The sequence below is a fragment of the Marmota marmota genome, unplaced genomic scaffold (assembly GCF_001458135.2).
Source record: "Marmota marmota marmota unplaced genomic scaffold, marMar, whole genome shotgun sequence".
NCBI lineage: Eukaryota > Metazoa > Chordata > Mammalia > Rodentia > Sciuridae > Marmota > Marmota marmota.
Window position 1 is genome coordinate 7,763,299 of NW_025999925.1, and position 15,037 is coordinate 7,778,335.

Consider the following 15,037-nt stretch of genomic DNA (forward strand, 5'->3'; position numbering starts at 1 on the left):
CCTGTTCCAGGTCAGTGGGTCTAATGCTGGCTGTGCACTGGAGTCACCTGAGGAACTGCTAGGGTGCCACCTTTGACAAATTAATCAGAATCTGTGTTGATCGTGCCTGGGCATCAGTATTGTGAAAAATACTGATTTGAATATGAAACTAAAGTCGAGAGCTTCTGCCTCCTATGAAAAATGCACTCTTTGGAGTTAACTTTTCAGATTATAAAGTTAGGAGGGAATAGCTAAAATTAAAATAATCACCTTTGGGGGACAGGATTATCTGTCTTCACAATTTCTATAGTATTTATTAGTTTTTATGTTTTTATTATGCATTATAGCTATACATAATAGTGGTGTTCATTTTGACACACGTGCGTGGAATATAATTTGCTTCATTTCAGCCCCCAGTACCTCCTCCTTCCCTCTCCTATTTATTTGTTTTTAACAAAAAGGAAAAAGATTGGTTGGAAGCCTCCCATGGTGGGGCATCCCTAAAATCCCAGCTACTGGAGGGCTGAGGTAGGAGGACCACAAATTTGAGGACAACCTGAGCAATTCAGTAAAACCCTGTCTCAAAATAAAAGTAAAAAATGTTGGGGTATTATAGCTCAGTGGTAGAGTGCCCCTGGGTTCCATCCCCAGTACCCAGGTGTGGGATTTTAATTTTTTAAAGAAAATCCCAGCCCTAAGTTAGAGATAAGATAGCTGCCTTGGACAATTTAGTGAAACCCCTTCTCAAAAAAAAATTAATTTTTCATAGGTCATGATAGAAAATGCACTAGCAAAAAGGAAATTTAACTGCCAGCCAACTTAGATCTACATGCTCTTTAAAAAAAAAAAAAATCCTAGCATTTCTGTCTTCTACGCCATGCCAATGGTTCTTTTATTATTAATATTTTATTGCATTTGCTGCAGAAGTTACTGGATACATTTCTTTTAGAATTTTTGTGCTAAGAGATGCTTCGTTTCCTACTAGTATTCTTTGTCCTTTCCAATCATTTATATCTGGCCGTAATTTTTAGATTTTATCTGGTACAGAAGTAAATGCCAAAATGAATAACTGTGTTTATTTGTTGTGGCCAATAATATTATTGTCTCCTATCTCTTAATCCTCATTTTCTATTTGTATTTTATTATTTCATTATATGTGCTTTAATTACAAGCTGCTCCACACCCTTTGTACAAAGAACAGAGTGTAAGCAATGACTTCCATGACAAGTAGAATTGCAGTAAAGTTTTAGATAGTAATATTAAAAACTATGAATCTGATCCTAGAATTTTATGCTTGAATGAAAAGAAAGTATTTTTTAAGCAGAAATTCCAAGAAAGCTAAAATCTAAAGGTTTTTTTGGGTGGGGTTGTTTTGGTTTTGCAGTGACTTTTGAAGAACTTTTTAATGTGGACATATACAAAGAAAAAATAATGAATTGCAGGATATGTTTAACTACTTCTGAATAGACCAAGTAATCAAAATAAGAGTCAGAAATTGTGTCACTGACCATTTCAGAAATTAGTGTCCACCATCAAATAAGTCAGTTTCTAAAAGTCATCCATGACAAGGTCTTGAGAATCTATACTCATTAGAACTTTCTCAAAAGCTGTGTTCCTTGAACTATCAGCAGGGACCACAGAGGCTTGGTTTTTGTAGTCACCTTCTCTCTCATTCAAAATTAATTAGTCAACAAATAGCCTGTTCTGGTCATCAGAGATTCCGTGGTGAACAGAACCAGTCATGGTCCTGTCTCCATGGAGCTAGAGTCTGATGTCCAACACACTTTCTTTTACACAGCATGTGTTGCATAGATCTTAGTCAAATCAAAAATTTCTTTGAAAATGCTTAGCATGCTCATTTCTAAAATTAGAATGATGACTTCACATTAGCAATTAACACAAACAATTTCTGTCATATAGAGATATTATAAAAGTGAGTATAAGTAAAAATTACAAGATAAAGGGAAGAGGAAATTGAGTTTGTGGCTAATGATGAATGATTGATATCAACTAGTAATATATAACTCCGGTGCCAACTTCCTAATTATCATAGAATAGACTGCTTATTCATTCTCCTAGCCCAGGGAAATCAGAGGCTTTGCAAAATCCTCTAGCCAAGACATCCTAAAAACAATACTGTTTAAAATTGGGATCAATAGCTTATTATAGTTCAAAGTTGGTAAATAAATTCCAGACAGTTCTTAAGAAGCTCCTGCCACAAAATAACTCACTTACCATGAAGGAAAACAGCCCTTCTTCCCCTCAGCCACCTGATGGAATCTCAGACCAAGTTAGATGCCAGCGTTTTCGTAGGCAACTGACTACTTCCATATTTGCTTCAGTCAAAAGGATAAGACTGACAAGGTTTAGAAAAATGCGAATCTACAAAATTATGTAAGATGTTGGCATCCAGGTATACAGGGCTGCTCTTTTATGAAAATTGTGTGAGTCTGCAAGCACATTGGCTTTTGAACAGTGGCAGCAATCTGTGGTATGAATGTGTTTTTTTTTTTTTCCAGGACTTCTTGGAAGAGCTGAAGCTGGTGGTTAGAGGCTCACTGTTCCAGGTGGCCAGCCTGCAAGACTGCTTCCTGCAGCAGAGTGAGCCCCTGGCCGCAACAAGCACAGGTATGGGCTCCCAGGCAGTTTTCACAGACCATCTCCCAGGCCCCCTGAGTGGGCTAGGTCCCATGACTGAAAGGCAGGCTGTCATCAGAGCAGCCCAACAGAAAATATCTGCAGAAATTAGGCTCTTGGGAAAAACCAAGGGCAAGAAATCTTTTCATTGCACTTTTATTTTTGTAACTCACACAAATTCAGACTAACCAGAAGCATCATTGTCATTATTTTGTTAGGTAAATTAGATAAATTGCTCCAAATTAAATGCAGATACTCCAAGTTATTGAATCTTGTCATGATGATTCTCTGGGTGGGGAATCATTTGGGTTTTGAGTCACTTAGAAATAACCGTCACTGGATGAGTATGCCTTACCTTTTGCTATTCCTGCAGGGGACTTTAATCGGCAGTTCTTGGGTCAAATGGCACAACTAAACCAACTTCTGGCAGAAGTGAAGGATCTTCTGAGACAGCAGGTAATGAACAGGACATACCATGAAAAAAAGCCAGAGTCTTATCAGAGCAGCTCTCTGCACAAGCCAGTGAAGCTATGGGCTTGCACAGGAAAGGAGAGCGACATGTCCTGAGCCACACCTCAGGTGTCCCCCACACAGCCTGCCAGCCCAGGGCTCGGCCAGAAGGGCTCTAGAAATGGGGGAAACTCTTGCAATGAACACTACATGGCTCCAGGACAAGTGGGAGCCATCAAGGACTCCTTGAGCATGACTATAAGAAGTGCTTAGACAGCTCCACATAGATTCTTTCTTCCTGGATTTTTTTCAATCTGTTTTCCACTTCTCATTTCTAAAGGTCAAGGAAACATCATTTTTAAGAAACACCATCTCTGAATGCCAGGCTTGTGGTAAGTGCCTCCCTGGTGAGTGGCCCATTCTGAGTCAGGTGATCCAGATCATCACATGACCACAGTTTCCAGCACAGAGTTGTGCAGAGTTTCTAGTCTGCATGTCTTTGGAGGGAAGGGAAGAAAAGCTTATCAGGAAACCCCAAATTGCATTTTATATTCTGTATGTTCCCCAGTGATGCATAAGCCTACTAATTATTATTTTTCTCTAGGTCCTCTCAGCTTTCAGTCTCCAACCCCGAACACGCTGGTACCCCCAGCACCCCCAGCTCCCCCAACACGCCCTACACGCCGGTGTGACTCCAACCCATGTTTCCGAGGCGTTCGATGCACTGATACCAGAGATGGCTTCCAGTGTGGGCCCTGCCCTGATGGCTACACAGGGAACGGGATCACCTGCTCTGATGTGGATGAGGTACAAGTTCATTTAGATGGGGCAGGAACTCTTTAAGCTTTGTCCACACCCTTCAGCTTCTGGCCAAAGAAGCCATGCTAGCAATTAAAGGATGACTTGGGCTGCATCACAAACTACTTCCTTATGAATCCTTGAGACCCTGAAACCCAGTAAGCATCAGGATAAAGGAGGCACAGGACCCAGTTGTAGCCGTGGCTGCCATTTCTCCTGTTTCCAACTTGTCTACCAGTCCCTTTGTTGCAATGCTGTGATTTTTTGCTTACTGCTCCAACATCTGCATTGATCATTTCTCCTAAGTGGTCTGATAGAAATTTGCCTTCCTCATGCTTTTGCAAATGTGGGAGGGGAAGATCTGTGTAAGGGTATATTTCAAGAGTTATAATGGTTTTCTTCAGGCCTCTTAAAATAGAGGAGCACTGGGAATCTCATGCCAAGATCTATCCAGGAGGCCTGTAACCTGTGATTATCCAGAAGTGCTCAGGGAGGGAGCCAGTGAGAACACATACAGCTAATACAGGCTGTTTGATCAGCAGGCAGAATCTGAGAAGCAGACGGTTTCAGGACCATGGTTAGCCGGTCACTAGTCTCATTGCAAAGCTGTGTCCATAGAAAGTAGCAAGGCTGCCATCAAAATGTGCCTTCCCCACCCACCAGCCAGAAGAAAGCTGAAAGGAGAGATCGAGGGAGACAGGGAAATGCAGGGAACCACAGAGACACAGCTGCACCCTGGGCTCCCCCAGGCTCACGGTAGTGCTTAGCTCATTACCCTGCCGCCGCCCCCAGTTGTGGGCAGCTAAGATGGTCTCTAGTAATCCCTTAATTGGAGAAACATCTGCATGTGTTTCATAGAACTGCATCTGGCTTTTATCTGTGAGCTGGAATTTTCCTCCTTTTTGAAAGGGCAGAAAGTGGTCATGTTTTTTACATTAGTTCAAGTGTTTGTTTTTTTTTTTAATAAAAGGTATCAAAACCAATCTCCTAGACCACAGAAGCCTTAGAATAACACTGGACTTCTTAACAAGGCACGAAGGCAGGCAGACTCTGAAGGATCACATCTTACTGAAGAAGCATCTGCCCTGGCATTACCTTCTCAAGCTCTTTCCATTTGAATTGCTTAGCTAATGCCTTTGGAGTCATCTAACAGCCAGCTTACAAGTGGTGCAGGGACACAGTCCTTTCACAGAGATTTGTACACTCCATGCTAGAACACCAGGAAGCATATACACTGGGAGTGGACTGGTTCACATTAAGGACCTCTTGACTTGGAGGTGCATTATTCTGTGACACAACAAAACCCACAGAAGGCAACCCAGGTTTGGAGGATCAGAGATCCAATGGGTAACTCTGAAGTTAGAAGCCTTAATTTCCTTTTATCATTTTTCCACCAAAAAAAAAACCTAAATGAATTAATAGGCATGTACAGATAGGTAAGGGATTGGAGAGTGTTTTCTCTGTGTAGTTAAAGACTTTGATTTTTTTTTCTCCAGTGCAAATACCATCCCTGCTACCCAGGTGTCCGCTGTGTGAACTTGGCTCCTGGCTTCAGATGTGATGCCTGCCCTGTGGGCTTCATGGGGCCCCTGGTACAGGGTGTTGGGATCAGTTTTGCCAAGACAAACAAGCAGGTGGGTTGAAGTTATGGTTTTTATTCATTTTTCGTCTTATGAGAACAATTTCCCAATTCTTCTGTATGACCCTTTATCTCCTTGAGTAGCCAATGCCTACCGGGTGTCATAGTGCACGATGAGAAAGTTAGAGAGTCTTCAACTCGTTTCTGAGGTTATATTCTAGAAGGGAAGAAGCTGTTAAAGTTGGAATCAGAGAATGGGGATTTGTGGCATGATTGTAGACTTATTCTGTTTGTAGCCTTTGGACATTTTGTCCTGCAGAATAACTTGAGAAACAGGGAACAAATAAAAGCTTTGGAAAATTAGGTCCTCTTTATTGAGCCATTGTTGCCAATCAGAAGCTGTTTTGGAGATGAGAGGATTTCAAAAGTAAAAATAATACCCTGAGGAAACCTACCCTTTTTCTTATATAAGCTATAAATCGCCATAAAACACTCGAGTACTTCGTGACAGTCTCCATTTATTTCCAAATGTTCTACTGTATCCTCGTCATTATTTAACTGACTGACTGTGAAATTCTTTTTGATGTTTTCAGCCCTTAAAGATGGTTGATCTATAAATATATTTTACTACCTTAGGGAAATGATTAGCTTTGAAGAAGGGCAGGGGTTCATTATTTCCTAGATGCCTATCAAAGGATTCTAGAGGACATCAGTTTTTAGACAAGAAAAAGGAGGCAAGCTAGACACAGCAGAATGACAAGGGGACACTTAGAGGAAGGATTCCAAGGCTTTCTTCTTCTCCTTTAATGACAAAATCTCCAAGACTAAACCAAAGAAAGCAGACAAAGTGAAATATAAAGCTTGATATAAGCTGGTAAGGACACTTCCCTGTGGACTCCCGGCAATATGGTACACCATACTGAAGTAGAAAGGAGCCAGCTTGCAAATTTTATCACAAGTTTAATGAGTTACCAAGGTCAAAAGAAAGAAAGGGAAACGGTGCCAGTTCTAGAGACAAGGAAAGCCAGAGTTGTGAGTGGAAACTGATCCACAGCAGCTCATGGGTGATGGAGTGGGGTGTGAGTTCCAGGAATGGGGAGCCGAGGCTTTAATAGCCACTAAGGTGCTGAGGCAGGAGGATTGCAAGTTTGAGGCCAGCCTGGACAATTCAGGGAGACTCTATCTCAAAATAAAAAGGACTGGAGTGGGGGTCAGATGTAGCTTAGTGGTAGAGCACCCCTGACTTTAATTGCTAGAGCCAAAAAACAAAAACAAATTTCCAGGTTTGTACCACATACAGTTATGAGCCCCATACCCATGCACATATAATGCAGAAACACACACCAATAAAAACCAGACCTAGAGCAATGAAATTGAGAGGACCCTGGCTAGTCATGCCACTGTATAAAAACATCCCAGAATTCAGGGCCAGTGGAATGCCCTAGGAAAAATCAGGGCTACTAAGTAGCCTGCTCATAAACAAAAATGGCAATTCATATGAAGACAGTACCATAAGGAAAGGTGGTAAAAACAAAACAAATAATAAAGGAAAAGAGAAAAAAGAAGGAATAGATAACTATAATTAAAGAATGTGTCATTGTGGAAAAGAGTTTGAAAGATAGGCAAATAAAATTTTTATCAATAAAAATATAATCATTGAACTTAAAAGCTCAAAAACTGAGTAAAACAAATTAGACACAGCTAAAAGAATTCATAGACTGAGGTTATTCTAAGGAAACCTTCCAGAATGGAATACAGAGAAATAAAGATATAAAAAAATATATAAAAAGGAGGTAAAGATCAAAAGAAGATATTAATGAGAAAGCCCAACATTTGTCTAATGGTAGTTCCAAAGAAAAACTAAAAATGGAAAGAAGGTGAGAATATTCCAGAATTAAGGAAAGATAGGAATCTTTAGATAGAAATACAGTGAGTCCCAAGTAGGATTAAAAAAGAAAAAAAAAAACTTTCCGGGCTAAAAAGGTGCAGAACAGATGAGTTGTACAAGTTGTCTTTTCTGAACAACTTTAAATACCATGGAGGCAATTCTCACTTGCAATTAGGTTAAGTACAGACTGGAACAAACGCCTTGAGACAGCCAAAATAACCCTCAGTTACTGTTCTACCTGAAATTCCGTGGGTCTTCACTTCACACAGAGATATCAAAACAGAGAAAAACTTATTTGCATTTCTATTTAAGCAGCAGGTCTCTCTAAACCTTCTTTAAACTTCTCTGCCTAGGTGTGCACTGATGTTGACGAGTGTCTGAATGGGGCGTGTGTTCCGAATTCCATCTGTATCAACACATTGGTGAGTATGTCTCTTGTTTTTTTTTTTTTTTATTAGTTGCTCATGACAGTACAATGATCTTGACATATCATACATTTGAATCAAATGGGGTATGATTTCTCATTTTTCCAAGTGTACAGGTTGCAGAATCACATTAGTTATACGGCCATGTATATACATACAGCAATACTAGTGTCTATTTTATTCTGTTGCCCTTCCTATCCCCCCTTTCCCTCCCCTCCCCTCACCTCTCTCCACCCAATCTAATGTGACACATTTCTCTCTTTTTTCCCCCCTCACATCATCATACATGTATTTTGTAAAACGATGAGGGTCTCCTTCCATCTTCTGTGCAATTCCCCTTCTCCCCCCCCATTCCCTCTGACCTCTTTTCCCTATTTAGTGGTGATCTTCTTCTCATACTCTTCTTCCCTACCCCATTTTGAGTCACCCCTTATATTAGAGAAGACATTCGGCATTTGGTTTTTAGGGATTGGCTAACTTCACTTAGCATAATCTGCTCTAATGCCATCCATTTCCCTGCAAATGCCATAATCTTGTTATTTTTTAGTGCTGCATAATATTCCATTGTGTATAAATGCCACATTTTTTTATCCATTCATCTATTGAAGGGCATCTAGGTTGGCTCCACAGTCTAGCTATTGTGAATGGTGCTGCTATAAACATTGATGTGGCTGTGTCCCTGTAGTATGCTCTTTTTAGGTCTTTTGGGTATAGTCCGAGAAGGGAAATAGTTGGGTCAAATGGTGGTTCCATTCCCAGCTTTCCAAGGAATCTCCATACTGCTTTCCAAATTGGCTGCACCAATTTGCAGTCCCAAGATCAGTGTATGAGTGTACCTTTCCCCCCCCCCGCATCCTCGCCAGCACTTGTTATTGTTTGACTTCATAAGATGCCATTCTTACTGGAGTGAGATGGTATCTTAGAGTAGTTTTAATTTGCATTTCTCTGATTGCTAGAGATGGTAAGCATTTTTTCGTGTATTTGTTGATTGACTGTATATCCTCTTCTGAGAAGTGTCTGTTCAGGTCCTTGGCCCATTTGTTGATTGGGTTATTTATTTTTTTGTTGTTTAACTTTTTGAGTTCTTTGTATACTCTAGAGATTAGAGCTCTATCTGAAGTGTAAGGGGGTAAAAATTTGTTCCCAGGATATAGGTTCCCTATTCATCTCACATATTATTTCTCTTGCGAGAAAAAACTTTTTAGTTTGAATACGTCCCATTTGTTGATTCTTGATTTTTAACTCTTGTGCTATAGGTGTTTAGGAATTTGGGGCCCGACCCCACATGATGGGGATTAGGACCAACTTTTTCTTTTATTAGATGCAGAGTCTCTGGTTTGATTTTTTGCTACCAAACCAGAACCATTATGGAAGCAATGGTGTGTTCATAGATCCTAACTCCAAACACGTAGAACACGGGGGAATAATACATTTGATTGACAGAACTAGGGCAACAGCTTGCTACGAATGTGTTTACTGTAAGAATTATTTTACAAGTCATATTCTGTATAAGAAATTTTTAAATGCCAGGTTTGTTCTTTTTCTTGTATTAAAGTTGCAATATTGTGCTTTGGGGAACTTTATTGGATAATTTACTGCCACCCTTGTACTTTGAAAATATGAAGCACCTCTTGGTTTATATTAACAGTTCAGTGTTATTCTGGTGATTACTCAATCCCCAAACAGCACTATTTTCATAAAACTTTGCACAAGTCATTTTATTAAATGAAAATGCTTAGTACAAAGGAGTCTGTAATTTAATATTCAGATATGAGTTTTATTTCTGAAAGTTCCTGTCAACAGTATTAAGATGAAAGAGGTAGCAGGGTGGACCAGCAACAAGAAAAAGTACTGATTCCATTTACGACTCTTCCAGGTTACCAGCATCCCTGGAAAAGCTGTTTAATCTTAGTTTCCTCATTTCCTTATAAGCAAAAGTTCTTCACAAACATCAAGTCATTTATTTTAACTATCACAACAGCCCTATACCTAGGCACTATTATTATCCCCATTTTACGGTTGAAGAGATTGAGACACAGGAGAGTTGCATAATTAGGCTGAGGTCACACTTCTCACTATCCTCCCGGGCTGGCTACAGAGCTCGAATTCTTCTCCCATGGTACTGTACTGCTTTGGAATGTACTAGGATTTATTGCTTCTTAGCTTTTGTAATATGACATTTATTCTGTCCCACATAATGCGCATAACAGAAGAACAATATTAAGACCAATTGTAATAGGATCAATGAAATTATCCCCCGCTCTCCACTTTAAACAGCTGCTCAATAGCTACACTATCAGGGGACATAGCTTTAAGCATTCTTTCTTTTTTAAAAAATTTATTTTATTTGTTCTTTTTAGATATACATGACAATAGAGTATATTTTGACATATTATACATACATGGAGTGTAACTTCCCATTCTTGTGGTTGAACATGATGTGGAGTTATACTGGTCGTGTATTCATATACAAACATAGGAAAGTTATGTCTGATTCATTACACTGTCTTTCCCGTTCCTTCATTGGGAACACCAATTCCCTCACCTTCATTCCCCTTTGTCTAATCCAGTGAACTTCTATTCTTCCCTCCTCCCCCCTTATTGTGTGTTAGCATCCACATTATCAGAGAGAACATTCAGCCTTTGGTTTGGGGACATTGGCTTATTTCACTTAGTATGATAGTCTTCAGTTCCATCCATTTATCGGCAAATGCCATAATTTTATTCTTCTTTATAGCTGATTAATATTCCATTGTGTAGCTTCTTAGCTTTTTACCAGGACAAAGCTGGTCTGCAAAAACAGATTTGAGAAATAACAGGTAATAACATGGGCTTGGGGATATAGCTCAGTTGGTAGAGTGTTTACCTCACATGCACAAGGCCCTGGGTTCAATCCCCAGCACCACACACACACACACACACACAAAAGTAATAACAGAAGTCACAGGGAAGAAAAGTAGATAATGGATAGACCTCCAGGGAATCCAAAAGATGAAGGAGTAGGCAAAGAAAAAGAGCAGATATCAAGAAAAGGAGTGAGGGATACCCAGTGAAGCTGACAGATCATAAAAAATCATTGCAAAGAATCCTTCAGACTTGCCCATGAAAAGTTCCTGAGTGACTAAAATATTCAACTGCATACTTTATAAAGGAATCTTTTATGGTATGTATTTTTATCTCAGTAAAGCTATATAGGATGCATAAGTTCTGAGGATCTATTGTACGGCATGGGGACTGTAGATAACAATACTGTACTGTATATGTGAAATTTGCTAAGAGAGTAGATCTTAGTATTCTCACCAAAAGAAGAAAAATAACTATAGGAGGTGACAGATGTCTTAATTAACTCACTGTGATAATTACTTCACAGTATATACATATATTACACCATTGCACTGTGTACTTTAAATATATTGAATTTTAAATATATACAATTTGTCAGTTATACCTCAATTAGACTAAAATTTTTAATAATACAAAATATTTTTAACTGTTTAAAAAAAAAGGGAAAAAAATGTAAAAAGAGGTCCTGTGTGTCCCTGGAAGTGCCATTGTGGTAGAGCTGATGGCTCATTTGCCAGTTTCTTCTTCCATAGCAACCTACCTCATCAAGAATTCTCAGTGCAAGCCACCAATATTTCTCTTTGTGCCTGTTTCTTTGTCATTTAATTATAAAAGAGCCAAAGGAATAGTTTTTTTTTTTTAAAAAAAAAAAAAAAAGGCCTTTCTAACCAAATCATCTCCCTGTCTCCAGGGCAAAGCTCCCTACTCCACCTCCCAGGACTCATTAGAACTTTCAGCCTTTCCTCCTTCACCCTCCACAGTGCAGCTGGCAGGGTCAGAGTGCTGCTGGGTCACTGTTGACCCTTCTCTCCCTTCAGTGCTACACCTTCATTGTCTGCAAGGCCCTCTGCAGCTTCGATCTAATCGTGTTTTCACCAACATTCACTGGACTGCATAATATACACATGCAAACCGAGAGACAGGCCTGGGCCTACTTAATCCTGGAATCACTGAATATATATATATATATATATATGAATACACACACACACACACAACAGTGGCTTTGTTCACAGGTTTGAACCCCTGGTTCATCCTCTCATCTTTGTCCGTTGCAGGGGTCTTACCGCTGTGGGCCTTGCAAACCGGGGTACACCGGTGACCAGACAAGGGGATGCAAAACCGAAAGAAACTGCAGAAATCCAGAGCTGAACCCTTGCAGTGTGAATGCACAGTGCATTGAGGAGAGGCAAGGGGAAGTGACCTGCGTGGTAAGTTGTTCACTTGCTTTGTTTTTCCTCTTCCATTTCAAACCCTACCTCCCTCCGATTTTGCTTGCTTCTAGGTAAAAGTACTCCGAAATGAAAATGTTGCCATCAAAATGAGCACAGAATGTAACAAGGCAGCTGGGTTTGTGGGGGGCAGTCCAGAGCCCACCTAACCTTCAGCTGCCTGTTCTTTCCCTTTTATATGAACCACGAAAGCCATGGGAGCAACACCATTCAGTTGCTCACCTGGATGGTGGAGCCCCAGCTTCCAAGCACCTTCTGTGGAGAAGCCCAAGAATCCAGGGACAGGGAGGCTCGTTCACCTCCTCCCTTTCCTTCTTCTGCCCTGTCCACTTGTACTTGACAGGCATACCTGCTGCCATTCCTGATTCTGCGTACCCTTGAGACCTCTCATGTCCATTTTCAGGGGGTGTCATAATGCAGAGGTGAGGGCTGTTGAAAGTCCTTAGGAGAAACCTCCATTATATAGTGAGTCTAAGTGAGGGATAATGCCATTCTTTTATGTCCTCCTCAGCCCTAGTGCAGGGACAGCTCAGTGTATGGTCATGTTTCCTGTCCATTCCCAGCCCTGGAGCCAGTGTGGGCAGGAGGAACCTGGGCAGACAGCCGAGCACCCACAGCTGACATGGGCCTCATGCTGAGCCTGTAGAGGACCCTTTGGGAAAGGACCACCTATTCCCAAATTCCAGGACCCAGAGTCCTCAGGGACTGTGGGTACTGACAAGTCAGCCAACCTTGGCTGCTCACTTCCTCCTTACTTCCTGGGTGCCAGGCCCCCAGCAGGTGGCCCTTCAGCCAGTCTGAGGGTCATAGCGAGCACCCCTGGGCTGCAGCATGGATTCTGTGAGAATGTGTCCTCTTCCTTATACCTTAAACTGAGAATCCTTTGTCTTCATTCCTGGAAGCTTTTCTGCAATTATCATGCCACTTTTCATATGGGAAAAAATAAGAAGAGTCAAAAATAAGTAAAAGAAGTAAGGATAATAGTCTTCCCTGGCAATCCAGATATTCTGGAACAACTTCAGGATGGAGAGATGTGCTGTTGTCAGAGGGGAAAAACCCCAGAAAGCTCCCCAGTTCCTGTTGGTTGGGCATGTTTATTACCAAAAAAAAAAAAAAAAAAAAGTCACTGGGTAGCAAGTGTATCTCTGTGTTTAAGTCCTTATTTTCTGTGAACAAATTGATGACGCCCCTGGGATGGTGGGTGATGGGCTCTTAATATGTTTTGAATTTGTAATAAGGCACAACGACAGATGGTAAAGGATTAATAAACTTGGTGTGACTACTAAAATAATTTAATCTGCCAGAAAAATGGCTCATTAAAAATGTATTTGTTCCTAGAGGAAATTTTTCCTCATTAAAGTGAGTCAGGGACCATACCCCATGGCTAAACTCTCCAGGCCTTCCAAAGGCATTTTGCTGAAGCAATCGAGCAGGGATTGGTGAGCTCTGGGAGGATTTCTTTGGAATCTGGCCTTCTCAATCTCTGGCTGCAAAGGGAGAGAACAGATGATAAGACAGGCAGGATGCCGCTCAGGAAACCACTGCTCCCAAAGCACCTTATTTTGATTAGAGAGGCCAGGAAATTTCACATTTGCTCTGCAAAGTGTGTTTCCCGTTGGCCCAGACTTTCTCCCTCAGATTCTTTCCCTGCTCTGTCTTTATGCCACGGGTTCATTTTTCCTCTCCCTGCATTTCTGGTTCTGTCATTTTTTGTGGCCCCCTTTTCCCCCTCTTCCTTCCAATGTCCTGCCTATTCCTCCCCAGGGCAGCCCAACCTGCTCCATCTCATATCCAGGACCCTTCTGGAAAGGTTTCCTTTCTCCTCGGTGTATTGTCATCCTCTAACTCAGCCTCCTCAGATGTAGATGAGCAGAAGAACAACTCAAAACATGCACATGAACCACGTATAAATGGCAAAACTCACTGGAATGGGACAGACTTAAGGTCACATTTCCCAGCTCTGAGCAAGGCACTGAGCTAGGCTGAGCCTACCTGGCTCTTCTGTGGAAAAAGAATGACGACCTTGCAACATTATTGTAAAGATAGGAGAACGTGTTTCTGAAGAGTTGGCTACAGAACAGCTGTTAACCTCACCCTCGTTCTGCTGAAGGTGAAGGCTTACCCTCACCCTTAGTGGCAGCAGGATCCTCAGGTACACATCTCCAGGCAGATAGAGACATCGACCCAGCACTGTGCCTGTGGGAACCTTCTGCTAAAAGTAAGGGGTGTAAAAAGAGATAAGTACCTTGGAAGGTTCCCCCTTTGGTAGAAATTGATCCGGAAGACAAATTCAGAGATAAGACTGTGATTCGAGAATGATAAGGAAAATGCCACAGGAACCACTCCACCCAATCATTCATTTTCAGGAGAAGAATAATTTGGACATTCACATGAAAAATGTTGGGACCATAATTCAAAATTACAAATGCAGATCCCATTAAACCAGAAATTCCATGCTGTGAAACTAGTATGCACACACAAAATGACTAATGGGCCAGAATTTTTGGTGGCAGCATTGTTAGCAACAGGAGAGACGTTAGAAGCCTGATACCCACCAGTGGAAAACTAGTTGAATTAATTGAGGTGCATCCAGACAATCATAGGTGTGATATGTCTGCAGCCATCAAAAAGAATGGCATGAATCTACATGGAACACTATGGAAAGAGCTCTACGATAGAATGGGGAGTTGATTTTTTTTTTTTTTTTTAAAAGCCAAGGTGTAGAACAGGTGTGTGTGTGTGTGTGTGTGTGTGTGTGTGTGTAGATGTACAAACAATGATACACACACAATTTTGCAAAAAGACAAAATGAGAGAAAGACACTGGCTTGTCTGTACACAGATTCTCTGACAGTGTAACATAAGAATGGATTCCTTTGATTGCCTGAGCCATGGGAACAGGAGCAGAAGGATAGTTTTTAGCATCGATTTCCCTTTGTGTCTTTTGAATTTTGAACCATTAGACTATCCAAATGCAATTAAATAGT

The 15,037-nt window shown here is 40.9% G+C and overlaps 1 protein-coding gene across 1 annotated transcript in view; it reads left to right on the forward strand.

Moving 5' to 3' along the window:
• Thbs4 (thrombospondin 4) overlaps positions 1-15,037 on the forward strand; it is a 46,206-nt gene that overhangs the window by 18,030 nt on the left and 13,139 nt on the right. The window contains exons 4-10 of the mRNA XM_015497846.2: positions 2,499-2,607; positions 2,990-3,072; positions 3,407-3,458; positions 3,671-3,873; positions 5,361-5,498; positions 7,685-7,753; positions 11,878-12,030. Coding sequence (XP_015353332.1) covers positions 2,499-2,607; positions 2,990-3,072; positions 3,407-3,458; positions 3,671-3,873; positions 5,361-5,498; positions 7,685-7,753; positions 11,878-12,030 — 807 coding nt within the window. The remainder of the gene's footprint in view (positions 1-2,498; positions 2,608-2,989; positions 3,073-3,406; positions 3,459-3,670; positions 3,874-5,360; positions 5,499-7,684; positions 7,754-11,877; positions 12,031-15,037) is intronic.